The following is a 22,101-nucleotide window of genomic DNA, read 5'->3' on the forward strand; positions in this document are numbered from 1 at the left end:
ATTGTTATTATTATTATTATTAGTAGTAGTAGTAGTAGTGGTAGTAGTAGAAATAGTCGCTATTATTAATCACTCAAGGTGGTGATTTTGTGGAAATCTGAACTTAAACTGTCATAACAGTCTCACTACTGCCATCTTGTGTCTCAGAATTGAACTTCAGCAAATGTGGTGCATTGTTTTATTGTTTTTCCCATTCTGGAGGTCCCTGTGTGGGGACCAGGCCGAAGAAATCGGTTCAACAACACACACACACACACACACACACACACACACACACACACACACACACACACACACACACACATATATGTTGCACTGCTGCTCAACCCACAAATGCATTTTCTTCACAAATGTGGCATCATTTCAAGGTAAACAAACAGGCTTTTCAACACTATAAGATTTGTTGCCAACAAAGATTTATACATGCAGAGGAGGAGATGAAGCAGACAAACCGATGACTTCATGATGTAAAGTCAGAAAGTCAACCTAACATCCTATCACATGGTCATATATAATATATGTTAATTGGACACTGCAGCCTCCTAAACAAGTAACATGTTTACATGTTTAACATGCTGTTATGATCAAAAATCAATGTCTGCTGTTTTTATGTTTGGCTTCTTCCATCGGAGTGTGTTTTTTCTCTTTCCTCCCTCCAAGGTGTGTAAGTGTGTGTTGTTTTTAGACTGCTGAGTGGCTAGTTCAAATGGATTCTTGCATCTGGAATGCATGATTGGCTGGACCACAAGGTCAACACAAACAGACAGAATTTTTAAATTGCCCATAGGTCAATTTAGAATCACTGATTAATGTGACCCCACTAAAGCAGGTCATCCAGGTCTTCATGTCTTTAAGAAATTCTTATTGTTTGACTAATTGGTGTGTGTTATCTGGCTTTCAGATAAGGGCTGGCTATAGAACTACATATGCCTTTAAATAATACTACCAAAGGGTACCATTTACAATATAAACAGAATTGGTCCTAGCACAGCACAGAACCCTGCAGAACTCCATAATTAACCTTATTTTGTAAAGAAAGGACTCCCCATTCACAAATTGGAGTCTATTAGATAGCCTAGATATACTTCCAGTCTCTGCACAGCAGTACTTTTAATACCTATGGCACTCCCTAATCACTATAGATCTCATCACCTTAGTAGAAAAAAAAAAACCGAAAAAAAGAATACTTTAAAAGGAAAACGATGTAAATGACGCTGTAATAACGATCTTGTGGCAGGATCATCAGGGGAGGGTTTAAGCTCATTTCATCCTTTTGTTTTACATTTGGAGTTATACGCTACAGTACAATCATTAAGACATTAGGGAACTAGTTCCATGTTAACTCCGTAATAATTTTTAATTCAGTGAACACGGTAATACTGTACCTTATAATAGCAAAGTATTCAAAATATGCATTGTGTTACAAACTGACCATCGGCCGTTTCTTGAGTAATGAAAGTAGTAGCAGTTTAACCAATAGCTGCTCCCTGAACCTTGCTTTCGTTTTCGTGTCAAAGTGAAAGTGAACTAAAAGGCACATACGCTGGTGTGTCTGGTTTGGTGACGACTGTTTTTAAACCCATAAAACCAACAGTTAACATTGCAGTTAAAATACATTAAATGTGAACACCTTCGGAGAAGTCTGCGTTGAAAGGTGAGTGGGTTCCTTGTGTAATGGCAGGACTTCAGCCTTTAACCCTCGCATATTCGTCTTGTAGCCTATATGATTTGAACGTCGCTAGTTTTGCTTTTAAACACTGTTTTTTACAGACTGCAACCAATATCCTCACAGTCTTGACTGTAAATGACAATACTTACCCTAAACTACATACACAGGTTCTTAAGCTGCTTCCTAATGTCCCCCTCCAGGCAGCCCTGGGGTTTTCTTAGTGTTAAATTGTTTCATTCTGAACCTCTTTCTGCTAAATTGTGAGTGTGAATTATGATTTATGAGGATACGTAGTTTAAAAAGTGAACATGAGATCACTAGTTCACGCCAATCGCGTGAGATCAAGAGCGTTTTCCGTTTCTATTATCCACACTTTTCCAGCGGTGTAGCAGTTTGGAAACAAACTAGCCCAACTACCTTCTCATGGAAAGAGCAATCGCTGTATTTGGCCTCCCTAAGCACACAGAGTTAGTCTGCACAATAGCACAAGGCATGTTGCAACAGCATGCATTATTTTGAACAGTGCCGCAGAAAGAGGGGTACTACTGCCTGCACCTTTTGTTAAATAGATCTGGTCAAGTGTGCAGAGGACAAGGACGATCAAGCAACCTGATACTTTAAAACAATGATATTTACTTGTAATAAAATTCATTCGAATTTATATGTATATATAATATATATATATATATATATATATATATATATATATATATATATATATATATATATATATATATATATATAAATCCTTATTAGAAATTCAACCAGTCCTTCAGTAAGCAATGTGCAGTTTGCAGGGGGTCCCAGCCACAGAACCCAAGTGATTACTCAAAGAGAAAAATGCACACCACAGGTACGAAAGCTCAAATGTGGAAATCACAGCAGGAAAGGATCCACTCCAATATCCATGACCAAGAACATGTATTAGTAGGCTGGAGGCCACTTAAATTGAACAGTATACCCTCAAAAAATATTTTAATGATTAGATCATTACAATATTTTGCTTCTGAGGACCAAGGCTTTCTTGTATTTTTTTAAAAAAAATTGGTCTTGAGCAACAGATCTCCAGGCTTTGACAGTCTTTCAAAGTTTTTCTATGAATATTGGCATTTTCACTACAGGCCTTGTAGAATATTAACACTTAGATAAACCTATGTCTGGCTATATGTAATTTCATTGTAGTATTGTTACTTAGACTGAAGAACATGGGATTATTGGTTTCACCAATATATAATCTCTACCATTTTGAAGATTATTGCTTTGCAGTCTAGAGTGCAATCTTCCCGCATAGTCTGTCCATGCTTTTTTCTATGCTGACTGTCAGACAGCTGACATGTGATCTTTAGCCTAAGTCCTTACCTAACAAAACATTCAAACAATTCTATGATCATATTACGATTTCAAAGTCTCCGTATGCCAGTATTTTAAATACACTGATACTGTACACAAACCTTAACACCAAGGACTCCCACTGGCCACACGGGCTTGGGGATTGCCGTGGCAGTGAGTTGTCTATGTGTGGCATGAGGGAACCAAGAACAAGGCAAGGGAGAATCATAATTTTGTATAAAAAAAGTGTAGGAATTGGAGCAGCGAGGAAGAATGCTGGACCCAGGGTGGAGCCGACAGCATCCCCTGGTAGTGTAATCTCAGACTAGCCAGTCTGGAGCAGTGCCAGGGTTCGAAAGCTGGGTGGTGTCGGCAGAGAACACTCACACTCAGGCAGTCCCAGGTCCAGTAAGAAGGATCATGGCTGAGTCCACCGCAGGGAGCATGGGGTCCACTTACTGGTCATAAGTCCAGTAGGTGGATGGCCTTGAAAGGTTAAGCCATCTCCCAGTTATCACTGGAGCCTCAGTTTGAGGTGGTGCAGCTGTCGAGCAGCTATGGCATAGTGGCTTGAGAGCGACTGCAGCACTGAGGATGAAGCGCTGGAGATAAAGGTTCAGCTGTGTGTGGCATGGGAAGAATGGGCAAGCTGTGATTTCTTTATCTCTTTAAACAATTCCATGTGGCATATTCAATCAAAAAATATCAGAGATGTTTGAATAGTAAAGCAGTCAAAGATGCATGATGAGAATAGCCTTCATGTCAGAAAAAATCTCACTGATATAACAATGTCTTTTTTTTTTTTAAATTTTAGACAATCTCAGAAAGTCCTTCTACAGCTTCCCACCCAGCAGCACCCAGTCTGTTGGATCCAATGTGTGGTCATGCCATTCTGTCAGGACTTGAGTACAATGCAGAATTAGATGGATTTAACATAGAGTTAAATGCACCTTTATGTAGGTTAAAACAGTAAATCCATATGGCAGGAGAAAACAAAGTCAGTGGATATCATTTTAAAAGAATGTTTAATGTTTAATGTTAATGTTTTGGTGTGAATGTGGGAGTGAATGTGAGTGCGAATGGTGGTCTGTGTATATGTGTTAGCCCTGTGACAGACTGGTGACCTGTCCAGGGTGTACCCTGCCTCTCGCCCTGAGACAGCTGGAATAGGCTCCAGCGCCCCCCGTGACCCTGAAAAGGATAAGTGGAAGCCAATGGATGGATGGATGGTTTAGTGTTTCATTGAACCTAAAGACTAATCTGCACACAAATTTCTAGTAATGTTTTTTTTCTTCTGTCTTTCTTTTTACTGTGTTTCTTTCTTTAAATCGGGACATGATAGTGTGTCTAATCGTGTCTTGTAGACTGTAGGGTTTGTGATTTTACCAACTAGGTGTTGGACAAGTATTTGGTTGCCTGTTTCTTCAAAGTACTTATCCGGGATCTTTTTTTTCTTCAGTCCTGGAATTAAAACAAAAGTTCTTCTTGATATCCTGATGTCATGTCTTGTCTTTAAATATCCCAGACATGAATAGCCACAAACACAATGACAGCTCTCAGATGAAAGAAGCCCTCCAGCATGATACACAGCAAAATCCTCGAAAGGAGAAAGAAAAGCATGAAAAAGAACAGCACAGCAAAGATAGCACAAATCAAGACAGCTTCTTGCCATCCTCTTCAGGAATTTGCAGTGCAGAGAATGTAAAAGACAGACAAGCAGAGTGTCATGAGTTCCTTCAACAGAAGGAACGGACTTCATCTTGCTGTCAGCTGAAGGATATGAAGCGACTTCAACATGGAGACATGAAGCTGGGTCCCCTAAGATTCAACAAGAGACACACAGTCCTCATAGATGTAAGACCAAGTTATTTATTTATTTATTAATTCCTATTAGTATTGATGTAGTTTTACAGTGCCAGAGCTGATAGGTGGGCAGGTACAAATTTGCAAAGACAAAGGCAAAGTGATACTGGAAAACTTGAACTCAGGACGTAGAGAAGGTTATCTACAAATTGGTAGGTTGGTGGTGTGATCCCTGGCTCCTCCAGTCTGCATACCAAATAACCTTGATCACAACAATAACCCCAAGTTGCTCTCTAATGCAGGTAAAGAATAAATATACATGAATGCCAGATAGAAAAAAGTGTTTGTGTGAGTGAGGTATGTTGTATAAAGCGCTTTGAATTCTTTATAAGAACTAGTCCATTTACCATAAAGAGAACAAAGGATGCAAAGACAAAAACATAGAAATAAAGGAAAAATCACAATTGGTCACCAACTACTGCATGCGTAACAAAACGTTAAAAAAACTGATACACAAAAATCAAATCTTGCTATGTTGTTTGTATGAGACCATGAGTGTCTCTGCATGTGTGTTAGTCATGAAACATAATTGATGAGAAACTGCAACAATGTCCTCTGGAAGTTAGAGGCAGACAGAGAAAGGCCCAGGAGACCCACTGTCCACAGCCCCTCAAGAGCAGTGAAGACCTGAGGCCAGATGTCATGATGATAACTGCATGCCCATTCCTGCAGAAGGAAGAGGGAGGCTCCAGACAGAGTCCCCATGGTCAAAGAACCATGGAGAACCATTGGATGATTTATTGGAAAAGAGGTATTGGTTGTGTTCTTGAAATTATACTTTTTATCTTTCAGGTGGATACTTTCAACTCTCAACGGAAATTTTTATCTCAGAAAGGGAGAGATCTATGGCACAGCGACTTTGTGAAGATGCCTTGTTCACAGGCAAGTATGGCTTCCTCATTGCAAAAGGATTCACTTATTATTCAGGAGAAATAATTAAGTAACCATGTAAAGTTTAGTGGCTGTCACAAACCAGAACTCAAAGTGACTAAAAGAAATAAAAACCTCAGAAAATTAAACTGCCATTAATAGCAATATTAAGTCAATTTAAGACACAAGCCTGTGATTCAAGACTATGAGCAGATGTGTTTTACAAGAAGAGTTTTACATTTGGATCCTGCTCTGCCTGCCACACAGCAAGCCCATTTAAGCCTAATCTTAAAAGTAGAGATCCAAACTGGAAGCTGGTTCCACAGAGGAGGGGCCTGAAAGATTCAAGGCTCTGCCTCCCATTCTACTTTCGGATATTTTAGGAGCCAAGTTGACCAGCTGTCTGAAAGCGATGCACTCTAATGGGGTGATACAGTTCTTTAAGATAAGATGGAACCTGATTATTCAAGACCTTGCATGTTAGGAGAAGGATTTTAAATTCAATGCTGGATTAACAGGGAAGAAGAGAAGATGAAGAGAAGCTAGTATAGGAGAAATAGGCTCTCTCTTTCTAGTCCCTGTCAGTACTCTTGCTGCAGCGTTTTGGAGCAACTAAGGGCTGTTCAGGGAGTTTTTCAGAATCAGAATCAGAATCAGAATACTTTATTAATCCCGAAGGAAATTAGGGTTACAGCAGGCAGCATGCTAATGGCGCATGCGCACTTACAAAGGAACCTTCTGACCAACTTTACACAAACATCACATTGGGGAGACATGTCAGAAAGGTAGGCTGATAGGAAAAAAAACAACGAAAATACATAACATGAGGTAAGAGGAGGAGAAAAAAAACTCCACTCAGACTGAGCTCCTAGTGGGAGAACAGTTTGATAACAGAAAAAACACCTCAGCACAAAAAGCACATGACTATCAATACACCATAGAAACACAAGACAAGCAACAGGGGCGGGTAAAGGGTAAGAGAGAGCCGGTGTAGACAGCGCATCCAGTCCTGCAGCATGTCTGTGCTGGTCCAGTCGACTGCCATCTTCCCTGGTAGGGCACAAGCATCGAAGGCGCTTGGAAAGGGAGGGGGGATTAGTGTGTGCATATCAGTGTATGTGTGTGTGTGTGTCCAGAGTTCAGCTGAGACAGTGTCCTTCACCCCGCCAGACTAAGTAAACAGTCTTCCAGCCAACCCAGGTGGCCTTGCATGGAAATGGGGGGAACAGTCTAAACACAGTCGTTGTCAGGGTGTTTTGTTCAGCTCCAGCCTTGAGGCCGCAGCTGGCGCCGAAGGGGTCTCCGCATGAAGTGATGATGGTTTCTACTTTAGTGCGAACATGTGACATGATACTAATGAATTACAGCAGTCGAGGCCAGAAGTAATATATGTATGACGTTTTTCAGCATCCCTGAGACAGGATGTTATAGAGATATTGTGCAAATGAAAGAAAGAAGTCCTGCATATTTGTTTAATATGTGCATTGAAGGACATATCCTGGTAAAAAAACAAAACAAAACAAAACAACAACAACAAAAAAACAATGATGCCAAGATTCCACACAGTGTTTATGCAGGGCAAGCAAATGCCATCCAGAGTAAGGATCTGGTTAGATACCATATTTCTAAGACTTTTTGGGCCGAATACAATAACCTCAGTTTTATCAGAATTTAGAAACAGAAAATTAGAGGTCATCCAGGTCTTAATGTCTTTAAGACATTCCTGCAATTGGTGTGTGTTATATGACTTCAGATAAAGTTGGGTGTCATCTGCATAGATGTGAAAATGTTTGCTTTGCGTTCTAATGATACTGCCTAAGTGTACCATTTACAAAATAAACAGAATTGGTCCTAGCACTGAACCCGGTGGAACTCCATAATTAACATTAGTGTGTGAAGAAGACTCTCCATTTACATGAACAAACTGAAGTCCACTGCAGCCCATTAATTTAATACCAACAGCATGCTCTAATCGCTGTAATAAAATATTACGGTCAGCAGTATCAAATGCAGCACTGAGGTCTAGCAGGACAGGCACAGAGATAAGTTCACTGTCTGAGGTTTTTCAAACCTGCGAGACATGTTATACAGGTTTTTAGGCATTCAAGAGCCACTGGAGGCTAAGAATTGCTTTGTGTAGGTTGCAAGAGGTGTATTATCTAGGTAGCTGGAGAAAAGCCAGATAAGAAGACTGCAAGAAGTTGATGTACAGTGACGTGCATGTTGTTCACACAGTAGTAATTCAAACTAATGAGCAAGCCACAGGGTACTGAAATATATGTATTAAAATAACTGTCACTAGTCGCTAGTATCCATGATCTCATTCTTTCGGTCACTACTCACAGTTTATGCCCACAAGTGAGGAGAGAGACGTAGATCGACTGGTAAATCAACAGTTTCATTTTTAGAGACAGCTGTGTCCTCAGCAAGGTGGACAGCAGTACAACATGTATATCTCTGCAGCCGTGGCCTGTTTATTTAAACATATTCCATTATCTCTTATCTCATCTTAAATATCTTTCAAATGGTTCATTAAAAATGAGTTCTGTCATTCTATCATCGGGCTCAAGAGTTGGGAGTTCGCCTTGTAATCGGAACGTGCCGGTTCAAGCCCCTGCTTGGACAGTCTTGGTCGTTGTGTCCTTGGGCAAGACAGTTCACCTGTTGCCTACTGGTGGTGGTCAGAGGGCCCGGTGGCGCCAGTGTCCGGCAGCCTCGCCTCTGTCAGTGCTCCCCAGGGTGCCTGTGGCTGCAATGTAGCTTGCCATCACATAGGGCTGTGCGATATGACCAAAATCTCATATCCCGATATAAGAATTCTATCGTCCGATAACGATATAAATCACAAAAATGTAACATTTTCTGTGAATCTCGGGCAGCTCGTCTTGTGGGAAGTGTTTCCAGCTGCGCGTCATGTAGCTGGAGTCGAGTGTTTTAACCGATGCATGAAACTATACATTTTTAGACATAAGTTGTAAAGGCCGCCGTTTTCTTTGTGAGTATTTATTACACGGCGTGCTGCGGGGAACAGCCTGTTCTAACGTTTGAGTCTAAGGTTTATTTTTTAGCACCTGGCGGCTCTTTTTTAATTCTCATCTGTAAATAATCTGCTCTTTCACGTCATTCAGTTTATTTTGAAAAGTCTCAACAGGATCTTGAGCTTTATTGTGAAAGGTTTATGTGGAAAATAAACGAGCGGACACGCGATGGTGTTACCGTCGTTGTTGCTAACCACAAAGCATAAAAACAGGCGCTTGTCCGTCCATAGCGTGGTTATATAAAATATAAGAGAAAGAGAGAACTTTAAGAAATTAATATAGCCACTACAGTGACCATCAAAACGATGAAAAAATATTGCCGTAAACAGTTTATTTTGCGACACCACAAAACAAACGATAGCATAAAATGAAACGATAGACGTTTTTATATCGTCATCCGATATATATCGTTATATCGAACAGCCCTACCATCACCAGTGTGTGAATGGGTGGATGACTGGATGTGTAAAGCGCTTTGGGGTCCTTAGGGACTAGTAAAGCACTTTACAAATACAGACCATTTACCATTGCTGGATGTCATCACTCACAGTATAAGTTCTTGGCACAATCCTGGAAAGTCTGGATTTTTAATTTTTTATTGCAGTGAATTTCTCATGTGGGGCTGACAGATCATGTGGTCCTTGTCCTCTGCTTGTTTCCTTACTTTTTAAAAAAATAATCTTTTATAATCTTTTCATATCCCTTTGATTCCAGTTTTTTTCTATTTACTTCATTCACAGTGGTCCACCTAATTCACTAACTGTCCCCTTCTATCCTCCTCTGCATTCTGCATTCATCAGCTTCTCAAAGTACTTGCTCCCATCTTCTCAATATGCTCTCTTCACTTGTGTTTTTTGCCCCATCTCCCTTCCCTTAACCCCACACGGTTGCGGCAGAAGGCTGCCCTCCCTGACCCTGGTTCTGCCAGATGTTTCTTCCTGTTAAAAGGGAATTTTTACTTTCCCAAGTGCTTGCTCACAGGGGTCATATCTTTGTTGGGTTTCTCTTTGCAATTGTAAAGTCTTTATCTTACAACATAAAGCAGAATGAGGCAACTATTGTGATGATTTAATAATAATGTATACTTCATTGAGCCCCGTGGGGAAATTCCTCTCTGCATTTAACCCATTCACTCAGTGAAGCAGTGGACAGCCACTGGGTGCCCGGGGACGGCACCTTGCTTAGGGGTACCTCAGGGTGGCCGTTCAGTGGATTCAAACCCCCGACCTGCCAATCATGGGGCCACCACTCTACCTACTGAGCTATCCCTGCCCCAAATTGCGCCCCATTTGGCGCTATATAAATTAAATTGAATTGTATTTTGAAAGATAGGACTAAAAACTGAGGCATCTTAACCTCAGTGAGCAATCAGAAAACCACAAAACTTAAAACCATAACCAAAAATTGGACTAACTCAATAACTCATACTTAAATGTTAAGTACCATTAGTTGAAAACACAAAAAGCTGGGAGCCCAGGACTATGACTCACAGTCTCCAGTTGTGTGCTAGTTTTACAAATTTACCCCCACTGACAGAGACTAACATGAAGCACATTTTAAATATGTTTTAATTGTATTTGATTTAGGCTTATATAAAAGTAATACAGATTTTATATGGCCTGTATTTATATAGCGCTTTATTAGTCCCTAAGGACCCCAAAGCACTTTACATATCCAGTCATCCACCCATTCGCACACTGGTGATGGCAAGCTACATTGTAGCCACAGCCACCCTGGGGCGCACTGACAGAGGCGAGGCTGCCGGACACTGGCGCCACCATGCCCTCTGACCACCACCAGTAGGCAATGGGTGAAGTGTCTTGCCCAAGGACACAACGACCGAGGCTGTCCAAGCCGGGGCTCGAACCGGCAACCTTCCGATTACAAGGCGAACTCCCAACTCTTGAGCCACGATCGCCCGATGCACGATATGCTGTCTCAAATGGAACAGAGCACATAAATGTAATTGTCATTTCAGGTAGCAAATCAGAAGTCAAGGTGGGATGTGATATCCAAAAAGCTGAAATCTCTGGCCAGTAAGAAAACAGCCAGTGTCAAAGATGTAGAGGTATGTTGGCAAGAGTCGACATTTAATCATTGTTCATTTTTACACTGATAATGTGAAATTTGTTCCCAAGGACACATGAAAAGTTAAACGGGTGCTATTCTTTGACCATGCTTAATGTGAATTTCTATGACTGTTATATAAGCATATTAGGTGGTCTTAAAACTTCTCTCATCAGGAAGCTATCATCAAGTATAACCCCAAATATAAAGATCAGTGGTCATTTGATGCCCTCCACACATTGGATAAGGTGAATGCCCACATTTGGTAATTGAATTATTAGTTTTGTGATTTGACTATTTAAATGAGCGATAATAAGCAATGAACATATTTTCTTTTCAGATTATCCCAGATACAGAAAACTACTTCAAGACACTGTTTCCAAAGATTGCTGCATTGGCCTTGAAGCTCCCTGACTTTGTGAATAAGGTATCATTTCAAATTATCTTCTACAAGTAATATTGTGTTGACTATTGAAATAAATTATCTTCTTGGAAAATCTAAGAAATACAAAACCCTCCAAAAAATTTATACCTTAAAATCAAGAGAATAGCATTTTCATATAAGCAATGAATTGCCAAAAATTGTAAAATTGAAACTTGAACAGTTGAAAATGCTCCAAGTCTCTTTGAAGTAGCCCCAAATACTGAGTCACTATCTTGAATTGTCACTAAAAGGAAAGTTCTTTAAATTAAACAGAAATCGAATATATTTCTTAGGGCGCAAAAGGTGTAGGACCCTAGTTTCTTCTCAGACTACATGAATGACAATATGCTGAAAAGGAATGAAGAAATAAGCAGCTGGTGTTGGTGGAAGCGGTTAAAAAGCATCTATCTATAAACATCTCTTGTTTTGTGCCTCCTGCACTTACATCTAGTCTTCAAGTTATCATCATTATTCATTGATTTTATTGACAAAAATCTTTTTGGTGTGCTGTCATTTAAACAATGCAACATTAATGCTTTGCTGCATTCCTGCAAATGTACAAATTATTGGATTAAAATAAAAATGCTCCTCCTTGTTCACCTGAATTCAGTCCCTCTTTTGGAGAAAAATTCAAAGAATACATAAAATTTTAAAATGTGCAAAATCTTAACACAAAGTCATTAGGACATTACTTTCGCCTTTACATTTAAGTTCATTCATTTGAAGATCAGTAATGGGCTCATTCAGTACATCTCCGAGAAGCAAAATAAAGTCAACTGTGGTTGTCATGTGTGTGATTAGAACATGCAGGCGTGTGGTCAGTGTTTGATTTGCTTTTGGTTTGTATTCCACTGGCCCCTCAGAAATTTACAGTATCATTCAATCATATTCATCTGTTGTAGGAAGCCAAAATTGCGACTGATATTAAAATATATCTAATCGTGCGGCACTGATACATAACCTATTAAGAATGCCTTGGTGACATTAATTAGATTGTGATCAGGATGCTTATTTAGACCTAAAGCCGACACGTTTATGTTTTCAGTATCTGAAAGGTATTTATTTTTTCAACTCCATACATATAAAAGTAGGCTGTAGTCCACTGGTTTGCGAAGTCTCTGGGTGTAAAGTCTCTTAATATAGGGACAGTGGGACAACACAGAGAGTACAGACACATTTGTGCGCAGTTCTGCAAGATAACAGTTCAATTCAGTTTTATTTACATAGTGCCAAATCACAATAGCAGCCACCTCAAGGCAAAAAGGTTCCAGTAAAAATAGGAACCTTTTTCATCCTATACTATAAGTAGGTAGACTGCTGATTGTCTAAAACAACAGGGAAGAACAGCAAAGCTTACTGTGAAAAGGTTTAAAAAAGTTTACTTTTAACGCTTTTTTGTTGTATGCATGATGATCAAAATGAACATAAATATGAACAAAAGTAAACAGCATTCCTGGTTGGTGCTAGTTGTTAACGTTATAATGTTACACTAAACTGTTATGTATATGTGGGTCTGCAGAGCACTTCATATAATTAACTCAGTACCATGACACCTTTGGACAAATTAATGCCAATTAACTTGAAACAATTATTAATTATTAGGGACATTTGTATTCTAAAAAGAATAGTTTTCAATGAGAAAACTAAAATTAAGTTCTCCTGAAAATAAATAATCTGACTGACAAAATGTGTTTCCATGTTCTCAGGCTATCCCACTTCTACGAAAGGGACAGAGTGCAACCATCACATTGTCTCAGGTTCAGATATCCTGCCTACTTGCCAATGCTTTTTTTTGCACCTTCCCTCACCGTAACACCTCCAGTCCCAACGCAGAGTACTCTGGTTACCCCAGCATCAACTTCAACAGGTTAGAAAAAAAATCCCTTTACTGTAGTCTCTCATTCTGTGTGCCCAATGTATGTTAATTGTTAATAATCATTCTCCACACAGTCTATTTGGAAACTGGTCAGTCAGGAAGAGAGAAAAGTTGAGGGCCATCATGCATTATTTTAAAGAAGTTACAGATGAAAGTAAGTTGAATCCTCCCAATCTGCCCGTTTGTGAGACATCTCAGTAAGAGTCCATGGGTATTTATCAATGTCATTGCAGGTACCCGACCTAAAGGACTGGTGACATTTCAGAGGGAGTGCCTCAGCTACACAGACATGCCCACATGGGAAAGGTAATAACTGATAGATTGATAGATCTGCTGTGGTAAAGCAGCAGCTGTGTTACCACCTTGATTTACTATCTTGATTTTCTCTAAATCATGTTGTTGTTCATGTGATAGCTGTAAGGAGAATCTGTCTAAACTTCATATCACCTCAGAAGGTCAGATTGAGCTTGAAGGTAAAGGCATGCTTCAGGTAAGAACTGTCCCACATGAATAATGATTTACAGTTTCATATTTTTTGTTTGGGATTTGGTTATTTGTGTGTCTATGTATGTCTATGTGCAGGTAGACTTCGCTAACAGCTTGATAGGTGGAGGTGTGCTGGGCTCTGGTCTGTTGCAGGAGGAGATCCTGTTCGTTATAAATCCAGAACTGATTGTAGCTCGCCTCTTCACAGAGAAACTTGAAGACAATGAGTGCCTGATCATTACAGGTTTGTTCATAAATGGATTAATCATCTCACAAAAATTAGGCTGATTTCATACAAAAATTGCCTGAATGATTAAAATGATTAATTAAGTTAATTTTTGAAGCCAAAATATCAAATAACAACTGGTTCCATCTTTTCTACTATAAAGATTTCTTTTTTTAAATTCATAGCTATTTAAATAAGTGAATGACACACTCATATGTCAGAAAACACAAATGGTTATTTAAAAAAAAATCAACTATAACATGAATTTAAGACAAAAAAAGTAAGGATGGATAAAGAAAATAAAATTAACAATTATATGTTATATTTCAATTTTGAAATTAAAATAATCATCAAAAAACAACAAAAATAATCAAATTCAGTTAGGACCATGTTACCAAATAAATCATAGCATTGCAGCATAGCTCTGTGTTGGGACCTCTCTAGCTTTTTGTGTGTATACATGGAAAGTCAGAAACAGGGAGATCAAGGGATGTGAAATAATCCTGTCATAGTTATTTTACAATAATTACTTAAATGCAGTGTAAGGATGATGCTTTGAGTTCTGGCAAATTACAGTTCACTATAACTATTTTCTTTCACTTGAGGCAAAATGACAGATTAATCAACAATCAAAATACTGTGCAAGAGTCTCGAGCCATCCCTCATTTCTTTCTATCTTGTTCCAATTAGTCTTAGTAACAGCATTTCTCCAGGATCTGTGAACGTGTTTGAAAGTTTTTCTTTGGATATTAGATACCTTTTCTCTCATTTACAGTCTGTAAATTCTTGCATCTGTCCATTTTCACATTTTTTCACCTCACTATGAGCCTTCAAAGATCAAACTGATTTGAGCCTAAACAGTAACACATACAAAGCAATTCTATTCATGTATTAATAACCAGTGTATGTCACATAACAAGAGATGAAATAGGCAAAGTCATGTGCCCTAATTTGGGGTTAAAGTGGGCTGGGGTTTTTTGCTAGCTAAAGGTAAACTTGCTGTATTTCACAGTGAGAGAAAAGAAAAAGAGATAACTTTATTCAGAGATGGAAAAAGTTGAGAAAGACAGGACAGGAGAGGAGGAAGAGAGGTCATATTTAAATTAAAGTTCTGCTCAGTGGTATTTGATAAACTAGAAATTTAAAGCTTACCTGTAAGTCCTCATGTTTTTAAATGAGATATTGGTTAGATACAAGGAAAGGACTGATTCCTATAGCACTTTTCTACTCCTCGAGCACTCAAAGCACTTTATACAACATGCTACATTCACTCGTTCACACCAGCACTAATTTATATGCTTTTCAGTGCTTTTTAACTAACATTCACACACATTCATACTCTAATGGATGCATTGGAGCATTGGGGTTAGTATCTTACCCAAGGATATTTGGCATGCAGACTGGGGGAGCCAGGGATTGAACCACAAACTTTCCAATCAGCAGATGACCTGCTCTACTTCTTCAGCTACAATTATGAGACTTCAAAGGTATAAGCATCACAGCTTGTTGTGTCAAAGTAACTGAGGATAAAACACAGAAAAACATGAAGGAAATTTTCCTGGCCTGGCTTTTTATAACTTAAAAAATATTCTGTAGAAAATCAAAAATGTTTTCTTGTCGGAGGTCAATTTTGAAAAAACAAAAACAAAAACCCAACAACAACAAAAACCAGCAGCACTGTACACAGCGGTAGACTGGTGCGTAATAAGCAAGTGAATAATGCAGCTGTGGTGGAAGTGAAGTGTAGTTTTGATCTTCTTCTGCCTTTTCAGTCAATTTTGGTCTAAGTGGCGAAACCTGCAGCTTCAGAATCTGTGAGATGCTGGTGTTGTGTCCAAAAAGTGACTGTCTGCCAATAACTTCTTTTTGGTATTTGCCAAAAACTGATTTAAAACACTATGAATAACTTGCTGGTGTATAATATGTGAAACATATGTCAAATGTAGCCCTCATAAATGATATCAAATTATCTTGAGCCACAAACAACATTCCTGTGGCAAGGTAGAAGCCGCAATCAGTTTTTGGCAGTGACTTTTATATATGTTTTACTTATCCAGTTAAAAAATCTCGTTGACATTAAAATGTTTTTTTAAGAGTAATCTGGCCAAGAGGACAGTGGAAATTGCAACAAATATAACAATAGTTCTGTAAACATATTTTAAGTGGACAAAAAGGACCAGATTGGTTATAATGTAAGTATAATAACACAGAGTTATAAAGATAGTTGAAAACAAGTAATTTTTCAATTTTAAATATAACAACTTGTAAACCCTGTTCACTGAAGTCTATTTACCAACATACGTAAAGATATTACACATAAAAAACACACAAACATTGGAAGTGCCTCCACTCGAATACAAAGATAATGCTAAGATAAATAGCTCTAGGAAATTAAAAATGGGGAAAATGAATATAGTACAGAAATTCATGATAAATATATTTACTAAAAATGAATGTGCATCAATATTTGTATTAATGTACAACTTTTGTTGTCTGTTTCTCAGGCTCACAGCAGTTCAGCTCCTATTCAGGTTTTGGAGACTCCTTTGAGTGGGCAGGTCCTTATGAAGATCAGTCTGAAAGGTCTGAGGGGGTCATTCATTATTTGCCTTTAGAACTTTTTTTTTTTAGAACTTTTTATTGAGTTTTCTGATGCATTTTGATCCAATTTTTAGGGATGAATGGGCTCGGTGTAAGACAAAGATTCTGGCCATTGATGCTATGAACTTCAGACACAGCGTGGATCAGTACAGAATGAGACATATTATCCGAGAACTGAACAAGGTGAAGTTTATTATGTGTTATTTATTGTTCCTTTGGTTCTTCTTTGTTGGCAGAAAATAAAGAAGCACGAAGGAAAAGACTCATCTTGAGTTGTGTATTCCATTTACACACACGTGGAAGCATATACTACACTGTTTACTACCCAGTGTAGGATTGGATAATCTCAAACCATTTCAGCTGGGTTACGACTGGCAGATAGTGATGCCTAGATCCTATTTTGCAGAACTCCATCACTGTGCTCCTATTAGACACAAGAGATCCATCACCATTACATTCTCTTGGTGGATGGACACAAAAGTCTCACATTTGGACACACCAAACCAAAGTCCAGGGTTAAATAAATAGCTAAATGTCTAAATTTTTGTCTTGGTCCCAGCAGTTCTCTTCTTATAGGTGTCCCTGATTTGTGGTAGTTCCACTATGAAAGTCTGATTCAGGCAATCTCCTACAAATTGCTAATGTGGTTTTATACTCTAATTTGCTGGGTGGTAGTTTCTATGGGGGGTAATTTTAATGAACTAATTCTCTGAAGTAAATAATTTTCAACTTCATCTTCAACCTTTCAACTAGCTGAAAGCTATTTCAACTGATTTGGCAGATCTTTTTTTTTTTTTTACACCAGATGCCCTTCCTCCTAGGTATTGAAGCACGTGTCTTGCTTTAAGTGTCTTTTATGAGCGCTTTAATGTAAATAGTGTTGTGTAGGTGACAAGAATGTCAAACAGCATCATGAGTTTAAAGCTAGAAATAAAAACGTCGATGTTAAATGTTACCAGTGCCTATGTCCCACAGGTTGGATATTAGTTAGAAGAGCATGTGAGCAGAATTCAACTTGTGAGGAAATTTCACAACAAAACAGAGTTGCTGCAGTGTGCATGGTGGCAAGATTGTGTGCTTAGTCCAAATCAGCTCCCCAGGCCAGGGCCGTAACAGCAATTGGGAAAAACTATGTGAATAAGTGAATAACTGTGCCTTAACAAAACTTTTGTGTTACACACAACTTTTTGTGTGTAACCATGCTGTATTGTAAACAGGAAATGAGACATGAATGCAATTCTACAAAGAACTGAAAACCTAATCTCATGATTATAAAACAAAACAACAAAAAACAAAAAAACAAATTAAAAAAAAATGGGTGGGTTTGTCCAAACCCTCTGACTGGGCATGTATACATATAAATGTAATTATTTAATAATTGCATACTTATATTTTACTTTTCATCTGTGGCATTTTTGTATTGCTTGTTTAAAAGTTATAGTAAAGCTTATAATGCTACTTAAAAGTAAACCCATGCTTATAATGTATGACTGCAATCTAAAATTAATTAATCTCATGTATCTTTGAAGGCTTACTGTGGATTTAAAGGGTACGATGGGCATGAAAACCCAGATATCGCCACAGGAAAATGGGGCTGTGGCGCCTTTAAGGGAGACCCACAACTCAAAGGTGAACTTCTTTATATTCATTAGTTTAGTGCAAAGGTCTCTAAATTTAGTGTAAAGACTAAAGTGATATGCTTGATCATATATGCAGGATTACACTTTGATTTGGAGTTTCTGACATCAAAGAAAGCCAGCTGATTAAATGTATAAATGTGACCTATTTCTACAAACCAAACAAATGGTTAAGAACAAACTGAGTGCAACATTTGTTGTGGAAATTAATGGTGTATTAAATTTAAAAAAAAAAGTCAGCTGCTGGAGAGTTTTATTCTTACAAGAAGGAATTTAGTCCATACAGCAGTGTAATGAGGAATTCACAGAACCAGAGGAAATCTATTTATACAGGGTCTCACCACATCTTTATTACCCTGTTGTCAGGCAGAAATACACTTACCATACACAGATTAACACAGATTAAGAGGATATATTTAGCAAACAGAGTAATCATGTCTTATTGGTCGAGACAGAAAACAGGACAATTCAGTTCACTTCAGTTTAATTTATATAGCACTGAATCACAACAGGGTTAGGATCTAGGAAAGTCTGTCTGTCACAGTACAACATGAAATAAATGTATGTAATTTCTTATCTGTTCATGTGCAGCTCTGATCCAGCTGATGGCAGCAGCAAAGGCTAAGAGGGGTTTGGCTTTCTTCACCTTTGGGGATGAATATCTGAAGCAACGCCTACAGCGCATATATGACTTGATGTTCGCAGAAGGGATTACAGTAGGTGAGTGTTCCCAAGACATGCAGTTTTCTTTTCTCCAGTTTCTAACATTGCATTACTTTAAAGCTTGTATATTTTCCAGCTAATTTACCTAACACTTAATAATTTCTTTAAAAGGGTTAGCTGGTGTCTGACTGAAAGCGGTATTTCTAAAAACCTGCAGACACTGGCCTTTAATATAAGGGAAATGGAGACCTTTACTTACTTCTTGAATGCCTTTAACGGCCTGGACAGTGATTTTTATTTGAAGGATTCAATTTTTTTTCATAAAGTTCAAAGGATGATCACACTTGTGTCTGAATACCTTGCCTTAATGCCTTCACTTTCTGCATTGACAGTAAGCACATAGTATTTTGTTAGTGTCATGTGAAGTGATTAGGACCCATACAGCTTTCGATTGTTGGTCACAGCAGCTTTCTTTTTTTTTCAATATATTTTTATTGATTTTATAATTGAGCAGTATACAACAATCACCTTCAAAAGAACACAATAGAAGGTGGACGGCAAGTCAACAAGGTGGTAATACAGCATACATAAATGTTAAGACAGAGTATATTTCACTGAAGTTTATCCATCAGGCTAATGACTGGTTGCCAAATCTTATAAAACACACTCTCTCGGTTAGACAAGGTAAACCTGATTTTCTCCAGATGGAGTACATTTCCAAATTCTCTCAACCACATTTCGAAGGTAGGAGGTTTATCAGACTTCCAGCAGAGAAGTATCAGCTTTCTAGCCACAAGTGTGGTCATTGACACAACCTGCGTCTCTGTCTTGTCCCTTGCCCATCCCGGTTCAGACACCCCGAACAATGCTGCAAAGGGGGTACATGGGACCTCCCTGCCAATGGCTTTGGTCAGAAAATCAAACAAATGATTCCAAAAAAGCTGTAGTTTTTGGCATTGAAAGAAAAGGTGAGATAAAGTTCCTCGACCACTTGAACACTTAACACAGAGGGCTGAAACGTTCTTATATATTTTTTCCACTTTAGTGGGAGAAAAATGCAACCTATACACAACCTTAAATTGGATCAGACAATGTCTAGCATTTATAGAACTACAATATATATTCTTAATGCACTCTTGCCAAAGATCATCAGTAACATCCACCCCCAGTTCTTCCTGCCACTGCTCCCTAAAAGTATCAGATGAAGGACTGTATATATCTAGTAAGGCCCTGTAAAAGCGAGACACAGCACCTCTAGTATAGGGCTCAACTAACATGAAGCTGTCAAGCACTGAGTTTCGAGGAATCAAATTGTATTGTGGAATAGATGCTTTGATGAAATGTCTTAACTGTAAAAATCTGAAAAAATGCGAATTAGGAAGATTAAATTTCACCCTCAATTGCTGAAAAGATGGAAAATGTCCATCAATGTAAATATCTTTGAGAGAACAAATCCCTCTTCCCTGCCATGTCACAAACGTGATGTCCTCCAGCCCAGGCCTGAAGGCATGGTTGTTACATATTGGAGCATCCAAATACATTTTAGGAGCCTTTACTGTGCCCAATAGTTGGTTCCAGACCTTAATTGAATTCTGAATCACAGGATTTCTGCCATATAGTGTATTCTTCACTTTTATCGGGCTATTAAGCAGGGCTGGAAGACAAGTTTGTCTACAAGACAGGTGTTCCATCATCAACCATGAAGGTCGTCCTTCCAAATCAGCACCTGGAGTACACCTTCGCCAAAATGAAAAAATATTTAAGTGTGCAGCCATATAATATAACCTAAAATTTGGGAGTCCAAGGCCACCACAAGTCTTATGTTTAACAAGATGTTTTTTAGAAATTCTAGGAACCTTACCCGACCACACAAAGGAGGATACAAAAGATTCCAGCTTTTTAAAATATGACTGGGGAATGCACACTGGGATTGACTGAAAGATGTACAAAAATCTGGGCAAAACTACCATTTTGATGGCATTAATCCGGCCCACCATGGAAATTGGCAATGTGATCCAAAACTCAATATTCTTCTCCAATTGATTAACTTTTCTATCCCAATTTTGCTTTAAAAGTTGTGACACCTTACGTGTGACTGTGATACCGAGACATTCAAACTTATCTAGCGCTATTCTAAATGGAGTATTATGCAGATAAGCCATGTCCACCCCATCCGACAGAGGCATAAGTTCACTTTTCGTCCAATTTATCTTATACCCTGAGAGAGAGCCAAATTCGTTAATAAGCTGCAATAGTGGACTGATCGAGGTCTTAGCACAGCAGCTTTCTAGCTACTTCCCACACCACACACCGCTCCTTCCTGACTCCAGACACTAAAAGGGGGGCAGAGTTCATTAATTGTAATCCTTCTCACCTGTGCCCTCCGACCTCCCGGCACCACCCTGTGAGCTTACCGTAACACCCCCTCCCCATTGCAGCAGAGCCAGAGGCCACACACCTGCCACATGTTGGCTTTACTGACCTGTTACATTTGGTAGCTAGGTAAACTAAACTTAGTCAATAACACCAAGAAAACCAGCTTCTTCTAATAATGCCCATGTCCCTAGAGCCCTCTGTTCTACCTCTCCCAGAACCACACCCTTATAATCAGAATGAAACTATGTTGTGTTCTTTAATTATTTAGAGCTGAATGGCAATTTTTTAAGATATAACTTTTCAGAATTTGGCTGTAAAAAGTGGTGTTTCTTTATTTTATTTTTTTAATATACCTTTTTATTCCTTTTTGACAGGGACACTGTACAAACATCTGCGTGACTTTAGCTCTGCCAAGCACTGTGATTCGGATCTGTTTGACTTCATCGAAAAAAACAGAAACTCCAAGAGTCATCTGTAAAGAAGTCTGTATCCACATTTGCACTAAAATCTTGGAGGGTAGTTTTTATAACAGAAGAAAATACTGAGCTACTTAATCATTTTGAGAAGACAATTATTTTGAAGTGCTTTGTTTACGTGATAATTAACTATACAGTAGCAGCCAGGAACAAAATAAACATCCAAATAGCATAATTTTGGTGTGTGCTTTGTGAGTTAGCACAGTGGTTTAATCTGCTTCATGCTAAAATTTACATTTGAGGTCATTGCCAGACACCAGGAGCTGTGGACAGAAAACATTCTGAAGACATAATTCTTGAAATTTCTTGTAATTCTGCAATCTCATTAAATTACTTATATGACAGTTTATTGCCAGTTTGTGTGGAATTTTATTTAATACTAGACTGAAAGAAACTTTCAGTATTTGAGATGCTGCATACATTTGTTAACAAATACACAAAATACACATGGATAGTTACCTTAATAAAACACTATTTGCACAATAAGACTGGGATATATT

At 38.5% G+C, this 22,101-nt stretch overlaps 1 protein-coding gene across 1 annotated transcript; it reads left to right on the forward strand.

Annotated features, from left to right (window-relative positions):
• Positions 1 to 1,516: 1,516 nt before the first annotated feature.
• Positions 1,517 to 21,945, forward strand: pargl (poly (ADP-ribose) glycohydrolase, like). Its single transcript, XM_084936088.1, has 16 exons — positions 1,517 to 1,654; positions 4,524 to 4,852; positions 5,654 to 5,743; positions 10,748 to 10,837; positions 11,013 to 11,084; positions 11,177 to 11,263; positions 12,967 to 13,127; positions 13,211 to 13,290; positions 13,370 to 13,442; positions 13,551 to 13,626; positions 13,719 to 13,866; positions 16,353 to 16,431; positions 16,524 to 16,632; positions 17,979 to 18,078; positions 18,678 to 18,806; positions 21,500 to 21,945. Exons 2-16 carry the CDS (start codon positions 4,526 to 4,528, stop codon positions 21,601 to 21,603), a joined length of 1,725 nt encoding a protein of 574 aa, XP_084792214.1. The 5' UTR covers positions 1,517 to 1,654; positions 4,524 to 4,525; the 3' UTR covers positions 21,604 to 21,945.
• The last annotated feature ends 156 nt before the right edge of the window (positions 21,946 to 22,101 follow it).

The sequence above is a fragment of the Perissodus microlepis genome, chromosome 7 (genome assembly GCF_051167445.1).
Source record: "Perissodus microlepis isolate ML-2025 ecotype Zambia chromosome 7, ASM5116744v1, whole genome shotgun sequence".
NCBI classification, from domain to species: domain Eukaryota; kingdom Metazoa; phylum Chordata; class Actinopteri; order Cichliformes; family Cichlidae; genus Perissodus; species Perissodus microlepis.

Coding starts and splice junctions, on each gene's coding strand:
- pargl (XM_084936088.1), top strand. CDS start 4,526: ATGAATAGCCACAAACACAATGACAGCTCTCAGATGAAAGAAGCCCTC. Junction 5,744..10,747: donor TGAAGATGCCTTGTTCACAG/GCAAGTATGGCT, acceptor TTGTCATTTCAG/GTAGCAAATCAGAAGTCAAG. Junction 13,627..13,718: donor AAGGTAAAGGCATGCTTCAG/GTAAGAACTGTC, acceptor GTCTATGTGCAG/GTAGACTTCGCTAACAGCTT.